The 20,158-nt window shown below is 46.3% G+C and overlaps 1 protein-coding gene and 1 long non-coding RNA gene across 2 annotated transcripts in view; one reads left to right on the top strand and one right to left on the bottom strand.

The window, feature by feature from the left end:
- The window catches only part of sli (slit guidance ligand), a 434,906-nt gene that overhangs the window by 159,582 nt on the left and 255,166 nt on the right, over positions 1-20,158 (bottom strand). The window contains exon 7 of the mRNA XM_050192987.2: positions 1,063-1,134. Coding sequence (XP_050048944.1) covers positions 1,063-1,134 — 72 coding nt within the window. The remainder of the gene's footprint in view (positions 1-1,062; positions 1,135-20,158) is intronic.
- On the top strand, positions 1,887-3,430 carry LOC140215199 (uncharacterized). Its single transcript, XR_011892141.1, has 2 exons — positions 1,887-1,949; positions 2,713-3,430. It is a non-coding gene; the product is annotated as an uncharacterized lncRNA (long non-coding RNA).

Here is a 20,158-nt window from a genome sequence, read left to right as displayed (position 1 = left end):
TTTACAATGCCAATGATACCTAAAGGCACATTTGTGCACTATACTGACACGAAGTATAGCAGCTGCTCTTGTCCAAAAAGAATACACGTACTAACTCTCGCAAGTATTCAGCGAATCACGCAGAAATTACTAAAAACACGAAACCAAGCATTGAAGCAGCTGGGTTCTCCCACATATACAGAGGTGAATGGCTATGGAGGAATGAGCCGACAGCAATGCATGAGAAGGCGCTTGGAAAACCAATTGGGACCTTACGCAAGAAATATACCACGCCTATTGTCACCCCTTGATGGCAGAGCTCCCTACAAGGCTGCGCTTCGCAAGAGAGGAAAGTGGATACAACCTGTTATCTCTTCCCCATAAATGCCCACGAAGGTCTAAAAGAAAATGATGCCACATAAAAGCAACTCTTCTACCAAATTAAGAGCGTGCAACTAAGAAACAGAGCAGCAAGGAAAGGGCATAAAGGTTAACCAGATGCCACGGGAAAACGTGTGACGTGGGTAGCGTCCGAGGAACGAGAGCGTCATAATACTGGATAAATCCCGCGACACAGTATAGGCGATCTCTCCTGCGGCTGAAGTTCAGCGTCTACGACCAATGTTGACCGGGCCACCGCCCTAGAGGGGACCGCCCACGAAAATCAGCTTTCGTAAAGCTTTCTCCACACACATATATGCATACAATTGTTAACCCACTTGTGGGCAATTTCCCGTTCTAACAGAGGAGTCACAGGTCGCACTAGCCTCAACTCCAGTGCCAACAGAGCACCGCGTCCATAAATTTAGTCAATTGCTCTATAATTACGGGCCACTCAAAGAAAAGAAAAAGAAAAAAATAAAGAAAGCAAACAGGAACCATCGAGGATGATTGCAAGCGAACAGCGCGAGCAAGCAAAAAAACGAACGTTTTTCTTGCCGAGTCCAACGGCCGGCCATCGACCACCAACCACGAAAGAGCCAAACAAGGTTATTTGCTTTAAAATGTATTTGCTTAAACTATTTCAATCGAGCAGGTATACTGTGCTGCTCAAGAACCATAGCTTGACCAAATTTCACTTACACAACCCGCAGCTTCTTCATGTTCTCGAATAAGTCCTTTCCCAGCGTCGTCAGGTTGTTCCGGTTAAGCGTCCTGAAACAAATACCAAAAACCAGTCAGCTGAAATCAAAACATACTACGCCAAGAGTTCTCAACTTGTGCTGATATAGGGCGCTATAACGTAAAGCTGTTGCATACTGATTTTTATTCCACTCTTCTGACGTCAAATTCACGTAACCGCCGACGCAAGCACAGGCGGCGACCCGCAGCGTTGTTTTAACTGCCCATTCAAACGCTCTGCTCGTTTATAGGAGGTGACTTGTATGATTTCAAAGCGAACAGCATTGCCTACCGTGACAGGCTTTTCTTATCGAATAGGCTGACGAGAGGCAAGGAGCACACAGAAACGGAGAGGGTTTCGGTGCGGCCCAACTATACCGCAGTCAATGTAGATAACCGGGTACTGCCGGCGTCTTCCATAGGGCCACTTGTCCTTAGCTTGCGGTGGCTCGTCGACGATGGCGGCAGTGTGCATCGGGGCCCTAAAATTGGCGCTAGAAGGGATCCTCAGCGAAGAAGACTTGGCAGAGTGATATGGTATACGTGCCGGGAGGGCTCGATAACGTCATACCCTAGAGTAACATACTAAACGACAAGAGTGGACACTCGAGCCGTTTCGCGGCCGAGCTACGGAGATTCGCCGATTCCGCGAGGTGGCAGAGCACATCAAGAAAAATGCGGCTGCGGCTGCGGCTAGCAGCTTGACAGGCAGCACGAACACTGGGCACGACCAAACACGTGCGAAGCCTAGTCCTAGTCAGGCCGCGCCGTCGGGCTCTTTCGGTAAAACGCACCTGAACATCGTTGTTGGGTTCTTCTGTCAGCGTCTGCTTCGTCGCCGTTTCATGGTAAGGCCACAGCAAGTTCTTTTGCGCGTTGTTAACGACTTATTCTCTTCGAATTTCGTTATGTCACTGTTAGCCGCATGAACGAGTGACGGCGGCTTTGCAGCCATGAACAGCTGCTGCCCATTTGCTACGCTGACTTCCATTTCGTGTTCTTTTTTTATGCGCAGCAATGAGCGGTGATGCTAGCGATAACAGCGATACGGCAGCGTCCGAACTGCGAGGCACGTTCGATACAATGACGAAGTTAGAAAATAAAATAAAATGGTTCGCTAAGAAATGTGGCCTATGAACACATACCGTTCGGGGCAGAGAGCTTTATGATACGCGCGGCGACTGCTGAAAAAGTATGGTGCTCTACTTTTCCAAAAAAAATTTCTAGTTATTTCTAAAGCGGTACACGTGCAATATTTGCAGTATGGCAATAATGCGCTCTCTCTCACCTCTATAGCAGGCTATGTGCGCTCGAGCGTTGTTAGCTGTTCTGCATTGGGCTGAAAATAGGTGTTTTCATGTTTTAATTGTGTATGGGGTCGTTACCGTAGAAAGTTCCTCGTTTTTTAGCTTTTATAAGAGTGCTTCCTTAAGCAAAAAAATAAATAAATAAATAAAATAAAATACGCTTTGCATGAAGGAACGCAGCATCTCCATTATAAAGCTTTGCAGGCTCCAATATTGCTTATACGAAGGAACGTAGCGTCTACATTGAATAGCTTTGAAGCCTCCAGTATTGCTTACCTTCTGTCTGTCATTCTACGTATTGCAGGAATCTCCACCATTTCCTCAAAATACACTGCACAGCCAAAGGACATCACGCATACTCAAGGGAAAAATTCCAAGTATCAGAAGACGATTGCAAGGCTTCGAAGACAGCAGGTGAAGACCCCCAACACGAAGTGCTTAATTGCAGCTGTTTAATGACGGAAACACTGGCTTACACATTCGAGATGAAGATGTTGGTGCGTGCTCAATTATTTTAGCAGCCATTTTATTTCGGCACGCTACCATTCACATAATTTTGCTACCCTAATTCATCCTCCTTCGCAGAAGTAGAAGAAAAAACGTCATATTTCTTTCCTTCTAGAACAATCCAATTTTAAGCAAATTAATTGCTGGCGTGTATGCACAGTTTTTTTTTTTATTATTATTATCTGGATAGTTGCAACACGTCTTCTATGTGTTTTGCTTGTGCAATGTTATTGCCATCACGCCATTAATTTCCGACTATTCATTATAGCGTTGTCACACGACCACTTTCGATCGCGATCAAGTCCGATCCGGATTGAAATTCTCGACTGCTATTGGCTCCAACGCAGAAGCTTGCGCAAGAGAACCAATCGCGACCGAGAAATTCAAATCTGATTCGGCGTGATCGCGTTTAAAAGTCCGCCGTGTGACACCCGTATTACTTGCATTTCGCTGTTTCTTCCCGTTTTCATGTATCTGCATCTTACAATATTGCTGCAATAAATTATTGTCTGCTATTCTCGTGTTCTTCACTGTGCAGCAAGTTTGTTTATGTTTAAGAAACATGGAACAGCTCTTGGCGTGAGTTACTAGACGTACAATATCATAAGCGATAAAGTTCTACTTCCTATGTAGTTCGCATGAGTGTTGCCCTAAGTTACAGCTTGAAACAGCAAATATGAATTTAAATGAAACTAGCATGAAATGAAACACCTTTGCGCGCTCGTCGTTACAACATATAAAAAGCGGCACAAGCGCCTGCATGAAATCACTCGATTTAAGCAACATTATGGGTCATCCAAAAATAAATAAGAAACGAAACTGAAATTAGGGCCTCCGAAATTCGGCGGCGTGCGCGACCATCTTGTAGGCTGGTGCGTTTCGCCGATTGCGCTAGGTGCACTGTGAGTCAAAGTCGGCCACAGGCGCCTATGGGAGTGTCCACTCTTTACTTTGTTACTCTATGGTGATACTGCAACACAAAACTTTTATTACACACAAAGAAATCAATTTTTGCCGGCAGCCTCCGAGTGGATAAATCCAGAGCGATCGGCGGGCACCCGTCTTCTATTCCTTTCAGAACGGGCCAGTTTGCGGCTACACTCTTACACTCTAAAAACAGTTGCACCCTTTCGGGTGTATTTTTGTCCCACAACAATAATCGTCATCTGTCTTGCCCGCGTTTCCTTTCTTTAACGCTGCGAGCCCGGTACATCCCAGTCACGAACGGCATGCGCGTTATCAGTGTGACGCAGCATTCTCGACAGGAAAGTAGCGAGCGCCGAGTTTTCAAGAAAGGAAACGCAAGCAAGGCAGATGATTATTGTTGTGGGACAAATATACACCCCAAAGGGTGCAAACTGTTTTAGAGTGTAGACAAAGGTACACCCTTTGGGGTGTATATTTTCCACACAACGACAAAACGTCATCTGCCTTCCTTGCGTTTCCTTTCTTGAAAACGCCGCACCCGCTACTTTCCTGTCGGGAATGCTATGTCATGCTGATAACGCGCATGCCTTTCGTTACTGGGAAGTACCGGGCTCACAGCGTTAAAGAAATGAAATGCGGACGTTTATTGTTGTGTGGCAAGATACAACCTAAAGGGTGTAATTTTGAGTTAGAGTGTACACTCTAAGAAAAGTTTACACCCTTTGGAGTGCCCCTTCTGCCACACAACGATAATCGTCATCTGCCTTGATGCGTTTCCTTTCTAGAAGACGCCGCGCGCGCTACTTTCCTGTCGGGAATGCTATCATGCTGATAACTCGCATGCCGTTCGTTACTGGAAAGTACTGGGCTCGCAGCGTTAAAGAAAGGAAACGCATCAAGGCAGATGACGATTATCGTTGCGTGGCAGAAGGGGCACTCCAAAGGGTGTACACTTTTCTTAAAGTGTATATTAAAAAAATTACTTTTTGTTCGACACATTGATGCATCTTCAGTGCATACATATCACTTTGACGTGCGAGTTTTCGCGATTTCGTGACATTGGCTGACAAAGAAGCCAAGCGGGCCCGGACCGAAAATGTTTGACCAATGGCGGAGTGCTAGTGACAACAAACGCGATGGAAGTAAATAGCGCAACTTTTACGCAGACCGGTAGAACAGGAAGGCACACACAAGCGCTGTCCTACGGTCGGCGTAAAAGTTGCGCTGTTTATTTCCATCGCGTATCTGTACCAACTAGACCGAATGTGCGCTCTTGTGAGTGACAACAAAGGCGCAGGACACTCATAAGGCATGATCAGTGCGTACACGCCATTCTGAGATAAAGAGTTTTCACAGATTTTTGTGACGCGCATGACAGAAAGATAAAGTGGCCGCGGCCCGAAGATTTTTGACCAATAGCGGAGTGCTAGTGACGGAAATGGAATAGAAAGAGATTGGAATAGCCTTATGTTATAGCGCACACAGTCACCATTTGGTGACGTACATGCTCTCATAGTTGACACTACGCACAATGAAACAACAAAATATAACACAAGTGGGATTAGCCGGACGTGCTAATCAGCTATAAATCCTAATCGGCCATATTTTTTTGCATTCTTTGCAATCAATTATCCCTTTGAAGCCTCATAAACGATCACTGATTACGGAAAGCGGCGTCAATCAGAAAACAGTAGGAAGCGCGTAAAGGAACGCATTTTATTTTTATCTTTTATTGGCATGACAAAGACGACATAACGGCGTTAAACACTGGACCAGATACTGCTTGCCTCGTGGACAGGAAGTGTCACATACTTGTACACACTGCGGCACGTACTTTGTACATGGAAAAGAGCGAATGTTGCAGTGAATGCACGCACAACAGCAGCATAACACGACAGTCAAAACAACACACATATCAAACACTGAACGTACCAATGCGGCAGTGACCATTTCGGCATTTTCATACACCCAGACATCGCACCATGGCAGCGTCACATGCTAATTCAGGCGGATTTCTGATTTCTCAGAAGATGGCAGTTTCTTCAATTTTCTTGCCCTCTTTGCAGAAGAGCGGCCTTTCGCGCGAGCCTTATTATTCGGCCGACCTCGAAGGTGACGGTGTCGCCACGTAGAGGCCACCTCGTCGGAAACACGAGACTGAATAAGCGCACCTTAGCGCTCCCTAAACTGCCGTCGTTGACCCATTAAATTAGCAATTAAATTAAATCAACAGCACATTAAATCAACAATTCAAATGAGGTAAATTATCTAACTACATAATAAAGTGTTGACACATATTTTATCCCCGAAAAGTTTAGATACGAGGTTGTTATTTAAGCCACTAGTACACAAGAATAGCGCCAATGCCAGTCGCCCTCACTGCTTACAAATTCAACTCGTTAATTATTTGTACTAAATATAAAGAACAGTGTCGAAAGGGACATGCATAAGTGAGAGTTTAAACTCGGCACCATTCGCGTGCAATCCGTCTTTATCTTTAACAACTCAACACGTATCTTTCTTTCTTTCGAGTTCATAAAATTCTCAGATAGTTATATCGCGCCATTTGGCTCGTTCACCTGAAGAGCGCACATTACTTACACGATAAATCAGTTTCTAAGCGGCTAATTCAAACATTCACCAAATAACTTTTTAGTGAATTACTTCAAGACACACTATACGATTCGCGAAATTGGACCAATGGATTATAGTGAAGCCATGTCTCCTTGGCTGAAATCCTAAGACCGTTTTCGTCGCCTTTATAGATCTGGAACTGTATTCACAAAGTTTTTCCTTCGTAAGTGCTCTTTACAATTGGCTGACCGTCTTCGATAGCAACGTGTCCAGCATCAGGATTAGCTGGAATTCCCTCTTATACGAACAACTGCAGCGTACGAACTTTTTTGTGAATACGGGCCCTCTGCTTTCTTAGTGCTGATTGTAAAAACTTGTGCACATTTTCTTCCTTTAAGCACACATATAACATGTGTGCTGTGGCTTCGGAAAAATACAACAACCTCGGGTATGGGAATAAAACAACGTACCACGAAATACGAAATACAGGGGAATTACAGTTAATAGTTCCCCAACTGCTTCCTCTAGCAGTTCGAGACGATACAATGCGTTATTTAGCAATGTTGAATATGGATATCCAAGATGTGGGGCTAGTCTCAAAATTTTTCTTGAATACAGTACTTGACTGCTTCTCACCTACAATTTAGCGACTTCAACACGTGTACTAAAGTGAGCAATTTAAGAAATTGACTAGTAAATTTTAATCACCTGGACCTCGTGTTCTCTCATGCAGGTAATTTCCGCCTCTTCCAGAAATCCAGCTAGACAGAAAAGCTCTATCAACGCCATAATAATAATAATAATAATAATAATAATAATAATAACATCAACAACAACAATAATAATAATAATAATAATAATAATAATAATAATAATAATAATAATAATAATAATAATACGTTTTCCAACTAAACAAAAGAAAAGGCGGTACATACTTTAAAACTAAACCTGTATTGACTTTTAGTTCGGATAAGCGGTCTTCAATATCGGTTTTGCTGCCCCAGTTCCTAAAAAGGATAGGCAAACGCACAGCAGTACTGGTTATATTCTCGCACATATTAGACGGACAACGAGCTAAGACGATAATAACACGATATAACCAGCCCTGTATTCATAAGAAGCTCCTACGTTAGAACTCTGCGTATGAAGAAATGTCGCCAATCGTGATAGTGAACACAGTATCAGACACTTCGAGAATAGCGTTTGTCGCCTTACGTACGTTAAACGTAAGCTGCTTTGCGGGACGTTACGGTGCGTGTCCATTCAAGTCTTTTAGTTTACCTTACGGAAACAAACAGAAACAAACCGAAACACAAAACAAGGCGCCGTCTGGTGCCTCGTGCCAAACGTATCGAAACCAAGACGGTCCATTAGCAACCATCCTGCTGTTGCCATATGGACGCGTCTCGTTAGGCCTACGGGCGCCAGAATCGCCGAACGATCTCAGAAAATGGACGTCCTATGCGCTCATAACTAACCTTTCAGGTGAGTTTAGAGAAAGCGAATGCTCATTACAATAGTTACTGGCGATCAACGCGAGTGAAAGCGCAGCCATCACGAGAATTCACGCTGAAGCGAGAGCCACGGGTGCCGCCATGTTCGACAACGCTATTTCTTGGCGTCCGTAAACATTAGAGAGTTTTAGAATAGGGGCCCCAAACGTTTTGGGGCCCCAAAGAAATAGCGTCGAAGCCACTGCGCATGCGCGAGACGCAAACTGCGTTTGGGTTTTGCGTTGGGAACGCTATTTCACCGATTTAGCGGTAGCCCAAATAGCGGCCCCAAAATCTTTGCGTCAGCAAACATGGCGGCACCCACCGAAGCGACGGCTCTAACCTAGCACCAATCTGGGTTTGATTCGCGATAACGCGTGCAGTTCGCAAGCTAGGAGAAGTGACTGCGGTTATCGCTTTCTCTCAACTAGCGTGTGTTATGAAGATTGATTTATTAGACGCCGCTGATTTCGAATTCGATTGTGGGTTTTATGGCTCGTAGGCCTAACACGACTAAGCTTGGCTGGTAAAGGCACGTAAAGTTGGTTTTGTTGCTCAAAACTAAGCGCAACTAATTGTTTGCTGCTTGAAGAATAACCTCTGAATAGTAATTAAACGCGAATACACGCAAGTCAAAATTACTATTCCTATCATAAAATGGTATATTTTATTTAATTATTTATCATAAGGTAAACCCGAACATGAGAAAATCGGGCAAAGAGATGGTCGAGGATCCTGCAACAGACAATGCACGCCGAGTGGTTCACCGCCAGAAGGAACAAATGGCGCGCCCCATATACCCATAGTAATGACTCCAAAAAGGCCGCTTCTCCCTTCGTGCGCATCGCGCCGAATCTGCAACTTTCATCTCGGTGAGAGTGAGCAGTAGCGGTGTGTATCACGCGAGGGATCGAATGCATGAATAATAACTGCATTGCAATTGCCAAAGATGGTGCAAGCGAATTTTTGAAAGCTACGACGCACTGTCAAGACAAGTAAATTATGTATTTTTCATAAAAGAATGTACTCGTATGTCCCAAAAATTGTGCCTGAAATAACTGATATCAAAGCTTCCATTTTTTTTTTGTCTATTTAATAGGTAAAGCAAATATCGCACGAACTTTTCGAACTATATCAGTTCGAAACCAGCAAAGCAGTGCATGCCGCTGATTGAAAAAATGTCAAGGCCGTGATATGAACAAGTTGAGGAGAAATATTTTAATGAAACTTTGTCATGCAAGAACCTTGTTTAAATTTTTGTACATGCAACAGCCAGGGAAAAATCTCAACGATGCTGTCCTTCGTTCCAATGTATTGCGCAGGAGGAGCTGTCACCGGTGTATTGTGAGTAATTGCACCGAAATTTTAGACGCAACAGAGAGCACATATAAAAAGCAGGAGTTCTGCAAAATATACAAGGGCGAGTCAAATGAAAGTGAGCCAATGTGAATATATGACAAACTGGGCACTTTATTTAAAAGTAATCTCCGTGAGCATTGAAATATTTGTCTCACTGACTAACGAGTCGCGTGATTCCCGTCTCATAAAGCTTCTTGGGTTGCTGCTTCAAAACGTCGGTAACCGACTCCTTCACGTCATCGTCCGACACGAATCTGGTTCCCTTGAGCTGTTTTTACAGTTGCCCCAAATTGTGGAAGTCGCGAGGCGACTAGTATGAGCTGTATGGGCGATGTTGCAGCGTTTCCCACTTGAACTTTGCCAGTTTTGTGTTAACCACATCAACGACGTGGGAATGGGCATTGTCCTGGAGCAAGATGACCCCATTCGTCAGTTTTCCACCTCGTTTGTTCCTGATTGCGACATGCAGCCGATCCGACGTTTCACGATATCGGAAACGATTGACAGTCTCTCCAGGTTTATCAAATTCGATCAGTAGTGGCCCCTGACCATCGAAAAAAAAGAAAAAAAGTCGACAACTCCTTTTCGGCGCAAATGACGACTTTTGCACACGGGCGTTTCGCATTTCGCCCCCATCGAAATGCCGCCGCCGCGGCCGGGATTCGATACCGCGACATCGTGCTCAGCATCCCAACACCACAGCCACTGGGCAACCACGGCGGGTTTAATCGGCTCATGAACCTTTGCAATTATGTTGGGGGTGATTGTACGGTGGCTTTGGCCCGGTCTTGGATCGTCTTTGCAACTTTCACGTCCTTCTTTGAACCGTTTGCTCCAACGCTTCACAGTGGCCAATGAAGTACAATGTTCAACGTACACGGCAGTCATACGGCGACTAATTTCGTTTGGGGAAACACCTTCAGCTGTCAAAAACCTCACGACACCACGCTGTTCAACTTTTGGAGCGCGTCCATTATGTCGCGCAACCATGTTCAACAAAGTGTATGAGAGCATTATATATACATATATATATATCAGAACGTTTATTCAAAAAAGTGCAGAAAGCGAGTGGGTGGCGCCCCTAGTCCAGGGCCCCACTGGCTTGAGCGGTCCGCAAGAACATTTATCCTCACACGTGCGTGTCACTGTGGTAAATGAGAGATGCCTGTGTACTACGCGCATGGCTCGCAGATGATGAACCGAACCGTTATTGCGCGGGGTGGGCTGGCTCATTTTCATTTGACTCGCCCTCGTACATTAGAAATGCGAAGATACAACGGAATACACAAATGCTAAGGTACAGCTTGATAAAGGGCAAAAAAGTACCACTGGAAACAAAGTTCACTGCACGTATACACAAAACCTAGCAACAAGATATTTAAATACACGTATAAGTATCCAATAAATCTACATATCTAAGAAAAAGTCACTATATAATGCATCAAACAAGGCAAATAAATATGTTGGGCCATCACAGATTGACACATCACAGACTCCAAAGGCCCGCCTGGCTACGGCCCTGGTGCTATGAAATCTTTTTTTTTTTTTGTCAGAAATGGGGTGGGGGGGGGGGGCACTAAAATGTGACTGCCTCCGAATTTGCCATATATACAGCTGACGCGAGGCTCTAATAAAAAAAAAATTAAGACATTCTTGTTAATTACTGTTTTGAAACGCACGTTTTGAAATGTCCGCTTCACCTAGAAACTCCGCTGCAAAAACGGCCCGTTCACTACGTCCATAGCTATTTCGTAAAAAAATCTTGCGTAGTCTAAAAAAGTGCTCTGTAGAACAGGCCACGTATAGTGCATATGTAGGTATGTTATTGCGAGAAATATGCGGACGCTTGAGGCCAACGCGAGAAGCTAAGTGAATAGTAGCTATACTTTTGAGCTACAGTTGGATGCGTACCGTTAACATGGCGCTTCGTAAGCGGACAAGGAAGAACGGCAGCAGGTGCGCTGAGCGAAGTGGACGCACCGTCGCCTTGATCCGGTTTGGTTCTGCCCAGCTGCTGGCCTCAGCGTTGTGCCCACGCTCACACTAGCGTTCTTAGCGGAACGGGCCGTAAACGTCGAACAACGAGCTCTAAGAAAAGTTTACACCCTTTGAGTCGTATCTTGCCACACAACAATAAATGTCATCTGCCCTGTCCGCATTTCCTTTCTTTAACGCTGCGAGCCCGGTACTTCCCAGTAACGAACGGTATGCGCGTTATCAGCATGACATAGCATTCCCGACAGGAAAGTAGCGGGCGCGGCGTTTTCAAGAAAGGAAACGCAAGCTAGGCAGATGACGATTATCGTTGTGTGGCAGATATACACCCCAAAGGGTGTAAATTTTTATTTTAGAGCGTAACGCTATCTATCACCCGTTGCTCTCGCGCACCATCGAGGCCTGCAACGCCACTGCAGCGCGGCGGCGAGCGTGCGCTCCTGCCCAGCAGCAGTGCTGCGTAACAGCAGCAGTTACAACGCAGTCCGAGCAGTTCAAGCGAAACGCTCAACCGTGCTGTCGCTGTTACATAAGAACACGCGTATAAAGTGCCCCACAAAGGCTGGCCGACGTCTGATGCCAAGGACGCCTTTGACAAAGATAGGTCCACCCATCGAAACGATGGCCAACCTTTGTGAGGCACTTTATTCTTGTTTTTAAGTAACGTCTATACAGTGTGCTAATCCATCTATCGGCCCCTTTCTTGATTTTGGCTATGCCTGTTTTGGCTATCGCATTTGATAATTCACCCTTCGGGTGATACTGCCAATTTTTTTTTTTATTATTAAGCGCCAGCTTTACAACGCTGCGCTGTGTGCGCGTCAGGTTTCGCACGGCCTCCGAGCAAGGCGGCAAGAAAGCTGGGCCGGAATAATGTAACGATTCCATTCAAGTGCCATTCTTTGTCGCGCTTCGTCAATGGTCACAGCGGCGCTATCGACGGGATCAGCCCGGTCGTGGATGATCGGAGCGGCACAGCATCGAGCGTAAGGAATCGCCAAACATTATACCAGCCAGGGGTTAGTTCACCGAAATGGTTGGAGAGCGTCAAAGGTGTGGATAGCCCCAAGAGTCGACTCAGATATAACCACTCTACAGTATCGGCTTGTCACGGCACTAGCTGTTAAAAGACAACGGACCCCGAAAGCAATCTTTTGTCGCTTCACTCTTTCCCTTCCCCGCCTGCTGGACAGCCAACCAGAGAAAGTGTGCAGTTTCCTCTAAGGCGCGATTCAAGTGTTCACCGCGTGACAGACCGTTACTGCACCTTTCTCCCACCGAATTAGAGCCCCTCACTACAGCGACGCAGCACATATATACGGTCGCTGTGACGGCACAAGCGCTCCCGTTGTCCTCTCGCTTATCCAGGCCTTTTGCGCTGTTTTTCGCAAGAAACCTGATCAATTAGCACGTAAGTCAACACATTATTGGTACTTAATTATCGTTTACTTGTCTGCTCTTCCATCATCTCCCTCTAAAGGCACCGACACCCACTTTCTGGTTGACGTCACTAATCACTTTCTGTGCGCTTAGTTTTCACTAACTGCCGGCTACTAATAACCTACACCGAGGAGAAATATCCGCCGCGCGAGTACAACCGACGGCGCACTCCGAAGAGGCGCATGCGGCAGTGCTTCCGTCGGCTGACGGGAGCGCGTGGGCTGAGGGGCGGACAAAGGCGTCGCCCTGTGCGACGCCGCTATGCAGCGTCGTCGTGCACAGTTGAGCACGCGGCGGCGCTATTCCCGTCACAATGGCCGCCGCTCACTGGCGTTCGCATCACACCCAAACACACAAGGACCGCCAGATGAGGGCCCTTTTCTTCTTTCTTATTTACTTATTTATTTTTAGTTGGTCGGCTCTGCGCTTCTTTGTTTGCATTCCGGGCGCCGTTCTGTTTGCAAACGCATCGGTGGGCACGTGACGAGCTAGGGCGACAGTGCGACTGAAATGAGTTGTTGGTAAAGTATATGGGATTCAAGCCACGGCAATGACAACCTCATTTGTCTGCAGAGCTACACGTGCCAGCCTTGACACAATGCACTGAGCGGCGTATACGTTTCAAACAACCGCGAGAAAGAACGCTACATATAGCGCGACACACAGATGCCGCTGCACTGCTAGTGAAATGTGAATTAACCTTTCTCCTAATCTTTATTTAGCGCCTCTCCTAATCTTTTTCGTGTCTACGTTCAGCTAGAAAGAGTGCTCGGCGAGTCTTGGGCACTATAACAGTTCGAAGCTCCGAACTGGGGTTGAGATTTTCCATTCGCTCCCTGTCTGTAAGAACTTGGGACCATCAGGGCCACCATACGGCCCAAGTAGCCACTCATATATATTGGTGGATAGCACGGGTCATGCACCGTGCATCCCAATGAAGTATGCTGAAGAGTAAGCGAAATTCGAGCTGACGATTAATGCGTTAATTAACCTTCGTTGCAAACGGAAAGTGTATACCGCAATGTTACCGAAAACGAACTGGTCTGCGCTGAATCATGTGGTCTACTTTATTTTTCTGTGACACCATCTAAAATGTGTGATATCCAACCAGCAAAGACTGTTCTCACCGATGTTTACGGTAAGCAAACACTACAACCTTACTTAAGTGGCACAGCTTGGTCGGGTCTAAGTTAGGCTGCACGATTATCTTTTTGAACTGGTTACTTAGGAGGCGGGAAAGACTTGCGCAACAAATAGAAATTAATTTAATTAATTTAATTATGGGGTTTTACGTGCCAAAACCACTTTCTGATTATGAGGCACGCCGTAGTGGAGGACTCCGGAAATTTCGACCTCCTGGGGTTCTTTAACGTGCGCCTAAATCTAAGTACACGGGTGTTTTCGCATTTCGCCCCCATCGAAATGCGGCCGCCATGGCCGGGATAACAAATAGAAGTGCGTACTTGAACAATTCGCAAAAATCAGCATATTATTGTTAACTATATAAACACTTACCTAAGGCGCATGGTGCGACTGCGCAATTGAAGCAGGATTCCTCTCGCGCGAATCTCTTCCTTTTTTTAGCCCAATGTGTATTGGAAGAGAACAGTCACACCATGCCGGGCCTTTTCGCTACCACGTCCCTTAGTATTGAGAAGCACCAATTTCGACAGCCCCAAATGTGTGGCAAAGTACAAGTTTGCGTTCCATATATTAGTGAAAAATCGACTTATTAGGTGGCAGGATTCAGTGACGCTTCCTCCACCAACCTATCCCACTGCTTGGACTGCGGCGGTAGTCTCCAGCACTCAGGAATACCCGGCGCACATGCAGGGCACCGACCGCTCCCCCACTGTAGATAACAGGGCGATGCACCTTTGGGAAGCTCGCCATGGCCTCCTTCGCTGTTGGAGAGCTTAATAACAAACACGTCCGCCGTCTCCGAAAGCGCATGAATGAACGAAACACCGAAATCATCCGGCATCCTGACTATCTTAGAAAGGATCAATGGTGAACAGTTCAAGAACAGTCTCCATTTAGGGTCCACTTGGCGACTTCTAAGGGCTCTTGTTCTACGCGCCTGCCAACAGCTCTAAAGCCTTCGCGACAGGTCACTAGTACATGAAAGAGCATTCACATAAATAATAAAATATAAAAGCAGAACGGCATTTCCACCAATATCACATGCTAATGCAAGTATACAAGGCATGAGTTTGTATAAGAAACTTAAAAATATTTGCTTGCTGAACTCAATTACGTCAAGCATGCGGTGCGCCAACTTTACACAGGCACTCAATTGAATATATCCATGTCAGATGAACTGGCATTGTACACCTGATGCGACCATTAAACAAATTAAATTATGGGGTCTTACGTGCCAAAACCACTTTCTGATTATGAGGCACGCCGTAGTGGGGGACCCCGGAAATTTCGACCACCTGGGGTTCTTTAACGTGCACTTAAGTCTAAGTACGCGGGTGTTTCCGCATTTCGCCCTATCGAAATGCGGTCGCCGTGGTCGGGATTCGATCCCGCGACCGCGTGCTTAGCAGCCCAACACCATAGCCACTAAGCAACCACGGCGCGTTACTCGCCAGAACTTTAGGTCACGCGTGAGTCTCCTGACCCCCCCCCCCCCCCCCCCTCCCAAGCAACGAAAGCGTGATTACGCCAACTAGCAGGCTTGAGTAGTCATTGTGTCGCCGTCGCTCCATTTCGACCATGAGGCATCGTCCTAGCACTCGTCCCAAGGAAAACTAGTCACCGCAGTTCGGTGACCGCGCTGCGTAATCTTCAAGGCCTCCGATTTCCCCTCGCAACGTGATTGATGTCGTCCTGGAAGGAGTACAGACCCATGGATAGCTGCTCTTCTGAACCTTCTAAAGAATCCTGTCGGACTACAGGTGTCTCAGGCGCTCCGCCGTCAAGCATAACATATCGCAGTTCGAGATGGACGTCTACACCACCGAATGCACCATTACGATGGCCGTATGTGGCTTCTAGTGGTCCCGCGCCAACTCCGCAGCGATATCTGCGCTTCTTCCACGCCGACCCACATTGTGGTCATTTTGGCGTGTCCAAAACCTACACGAGACTTCAACTTCGATTTTACTGGCGGGGCATGTATAATTACGTCAGCGGATACGTCCGCTCGTGCCCCGATCGCCTACGTCGCAAATTGGCTCTTCATCCAGCCACTCCATAGCAGCCACTTCCATGGCTAGTCCACCGTTTTGACGGTGTCGGGGTTGATTTACACGGTCCTCTCCCATGTACGACTGCTGGCATAGATGTTCGGTCATATTCACAAGTTTTTACGCTCGAATTGTTCGTAAGAGAAAATTCCTACCAATCCTGATGCTGGAAATACCATTAGTGAATGAGATTGGCTATTGGCAAAGGGCGTTTACGAACCGAAAGCTTTTCGAGTATGCGGGTCCAGCACCTCGACTAGCTTTTTATCAGTTATGATCTGACGCTGAAAATGAACGTGCTGCATCAATACCAACATCAACACATCAATACAACAACATCAATACCAGTAATAAGATTCGGCGACTTGTTAGTATGCACAGCTGTTCTTCTCTCGAAGGACCCGGCACGTGCGCGAGTAAACGTTCCTCAAGCTGTATTCATGATCAAAAGCGAGTCGCGCTACTTCAAGCAAGGCGCAGCTGACAAAATCAAGTACAGGCACAAAATAGGCGAGCGCGCACCTCCTCTGAGCAGACTAGTTGAAAGGCCGTGCCTTCTGCTTCTGTATATCTGTGACGCAGCGCTGACGCCCCATGAGAGGAAACCGCGTTACGCCCGACAGGTCAGAAACGGGCAACACAGCTGCAGTCTGTCAAGAAGAGGAGCGGAGTCTGTCGCAGTTCCATCACAACGAAAAGCCCACAGAGACAATTTGTTCTGTCAGGGCACGTGCCGAGCGAAGATTCGTGCAATTGTAGCTGGTAGGCTACCATTGTCTCCTGCAAGCGGCCGATATATCCCGGGTTCAGCACATACCTTGAGCTCAGCAGTGCAACGCCATGGCAGCAACTACACGCTGCATGCAGATGGGTCTGTGTTATCATGCTTTGTGATATCATGCACTGATTTGCTTAGTTTTGGGGCAAGGCACACTCCAACTATAATGAGACGGGCATCAGGGCATTGAAAAAAAAGATTCACATTGTTTTACATTCTTGCTACATCATACGCATCGCGCCCAGTGGCCGACTCACTCGGCGGGATCATACACCGGAACTACCGCGCCTGAAATAGTTAACACCATCGCATGAACTGATGACATCAGTGATCACAACTATACCCAGTTAACAGTTAAAGGTCCCTTATCAGTCACGCCAAGCGATGCCTAAGCACATATTTAATTATTAAAACAGCTGAATTTTCCTCCATAAATCGAGAATTAGGAGACTTCTGTGTTGCATTTCTGGCAACTTTTTCACAACACACACACTGATCTTGTTGGTTTTATGCAGCCCGTAAAATCGTCGCACCAGCTGTCACGCAGGTCATGTTTTTTGGATCCATTCTATGCATGGCTTCGCGCATGTCGAACTGTAGCTAGGTATTTCGTGCAGAATTGTTGTCGATATTTTTTAAACTACGAGGCGTTCGCCTCGCCTCGTTCGTTACCCGCCGTGGTTGCTCAGTGGCTATGGTGTTGGGCTGCTGAGCACGAGGTCGCGGGATCGAATCCCGGCCACGGCGGCCGCATTTCGATGGGGGCGAGATGCGAAAACACCCGTGTGCTTAGATTTAGGTGCACGTTAAAGAACCCCATGTGGTCGAAATTTCCGGAGTCCTCCACTACGGCATGCCTCATAATCAGAAAGTGGTTTCGGCAAGTAAAACCCCATTATTAAAAAAATTCGCCTCGTTCGTAAGGACTTAAACCGTGCTCTGTTTTATCAGAATGACTACAGGCAAGTGCTTCTTTAACAGCTTCATTCTTTTCTCCCGAGGACAGATTCGATAATGCGATTGCTTGGGGAAATGTGCTAGAAAAAAAGGTAGCTCAGGCAGAGGATTGCTGTTGGCAGCTGCATATGGTACTGCTGTTCGATTTTCGCTGAAAAATTCGCGTCATGCTTGTGAAATCTTTTTGACGCCGTCTGAGCAGACTTACAACGCTGAATGCCTTCTTTTGCGTGTGCGTCTTGTACTCAATTGAACTCTTTCTTATTATCTTTTGCGTCGCAGGAGTGCAATGCCTACGCCGCAAAGGACTAAACCCGGCCTTGCAGTCAGCGCGATACATTGGTCGGCGCTGCTCCGCCTTTAAATACATTGTTATCTCTCCCGTAACATTAGAGGGGAAGAAATACACAAAAGTTGGTAAGCCTTTTGCGTTGTGAGTTTTCAAGCAGGCCACTAAGGAAATTTCAAGTAGCGAAAGCTGCAGCGAAGAAGGGCACTTTGTCGGCGTGCGCAGCGCAATTGGAACGGCGGTGCAGCGCTAACTCGCGCTTTTACTCACCCGTGCGTGCGGTGACTTCCTTCGCTAGTGATTACGCATTTCCATTAACAGGTTCGCAATTACTGTTTTCGAGGCGACTTTGACGGCACTTTTACGGCGATGTGACGTGTATTCATTGGTGTACTCATTCACTACAATAAGAGCAGGAAATGCGCCGTGCGGAGTCCTTTGAGATATGTCTGCACCAAGGACGTATGCCGTTTATTGAGGTACAGAAACAGCACTACGGCAACGATATAATAAAGAGAAAACACGATCGAGAGATCTCATTATCCAAGAAAACGAAGCGGTTACTTAACACGAGCTCCACTTTGAATCACTGGGCTTCGTTGCGCTTGTCTGTGGAACGCACCTGACAAGTGTGCAGACTGGATTGTCCCAAACTCCAGTAACATCGTGCGCATCCTCTCTCACCGAGGCCCGCGCCTTTCCGGCAGCTGGCACCGCAGAATCACGGTGTGGCACCCGAACGAAGAGGAAATCGCTGCCGCGAACTTCAACCATCCTTGCTGCAAAGCGCTCCCGTCTGCTGCTGCATCCCGAGCGTACTTTCGAATGCGCCCTCTATACAGGTGGCCATCAGTGGCGCCTTACAGGCGGTTCACTAACAGTTATTTACGCATCCGAATTATCCTGCCGATTCAATCTATTGAAACCTTGGTTTCACAGGGCGCTACGCAGCTTAAGAAGCAAGAAGGAACGTCTTTTTTAGAGCTACTAAACATTTAAAACGCCGGCATCATGGGCAAAGCACAAGATCGTTGCAACAGCGTATGGTAGCGCCGTTCGAAAGGCAAAAAGGAAATTCTTTTCGTATGACCTTCAAATCAATACTCGAAAATAACCCTAAATCTTTTGGAATATTATCTCCCCGAGTGACGACACTGTTCCTATTTATTTCCCTGCTCGATGATTCCGGCGTTTCAGTTGATCGAGAGGACTGCGCATCCGTTTTTATCTATCCGTATCATGCCATGCTTACGCAGGATGATACTTGCCAAATGTATCCGCCGACAGAAGTACAATACCCGTTCGTGAAGCCTACAACCATAACAGCGGCAGACATTTCCGCACTATAGTCAGCAATCTTAAGGTATCTACTTGCACTGGAGCTGATGGTATATGAACTCACCCGTGAGTTCATACTATGATGGTATATAAGATTCTGAAGCACACTGTCATACCTGCTAGCCTAATACCTTGTCTCATTTCTCAACAATCATTTCTGTCAGGTGAGCTCCCATATACGATTGGAAGCTAGATAAGGTAATTCCTGCGTTTAAACCTGGCAACGAAAGTACTGCTAACAACTGCCCTCCTATATCTCTAACGGGCGTCCCTGGCAAACTTATTGAACAGTTAATTTCGTCTGACATTGCCCAGCACTTGAAAAATAATGGCTTACTCTTTACTAACTCACATCGACTTAGAGAGGAGCTTTCCTGTGAAACACAATAATTGAAGTTTACTGCCATTCACGCAAGTATGGACGAAAATTTGCAAACATATTCTATATTTATGTATTTTTGGAAGGCCTTCGATAATGTCGCGCACGGTCAACTAATGACTAAACTGTCATATTTTAATTTTGACTCCCTAACAAATTCACGGTTTCGAAACTTCTTATATATCTCTTATAATCTCAGTGACGTGGCATGCGATGTACCCCAAGGGAGTGCCCTAGGCCCACTTTCATTCCTCATCTTCATAAACGACTTCCCTTCCGGAATTTCGTCGCACTCTGACCATATCGCTGTTCAACAAGACTGTGACCTCACCTCGCATTGGCGTTTATGGCAACTGTCGCTAAACACAGAGAAATGCAAGTGAACAACCTTTAGTCGTAAACGCCTTAATTCTTCATTTAGCTACAGTCCTAAAAACTGTTGCCTTTCCAACACATCCTCGTATAAGTATATAGGTGTCTCTCTCACGCCCACTCTCACGTGGTCAACTAATATCAATGT

Source organism: Dermacentor andersoni, chromosome 1 (assembly GCF_023375885.2).
Source record: "Dermacentor andersoni chromosome 1, qqDerAnde1_hic_scaffold, whole genome shotgun sequence".
NCBI classification, from domain to species: Eukaryota; Metazoa; Arthropoda; class Arachnida; order Ixodida; family Ixodidae; genus Dermacentor; species Dermacentor andersoni.
The sequence above is the reverse complement of the archived record's forward strand: the minus strand, read 5'-3'. Positions and strand labels throughout refer to the sequence as shown.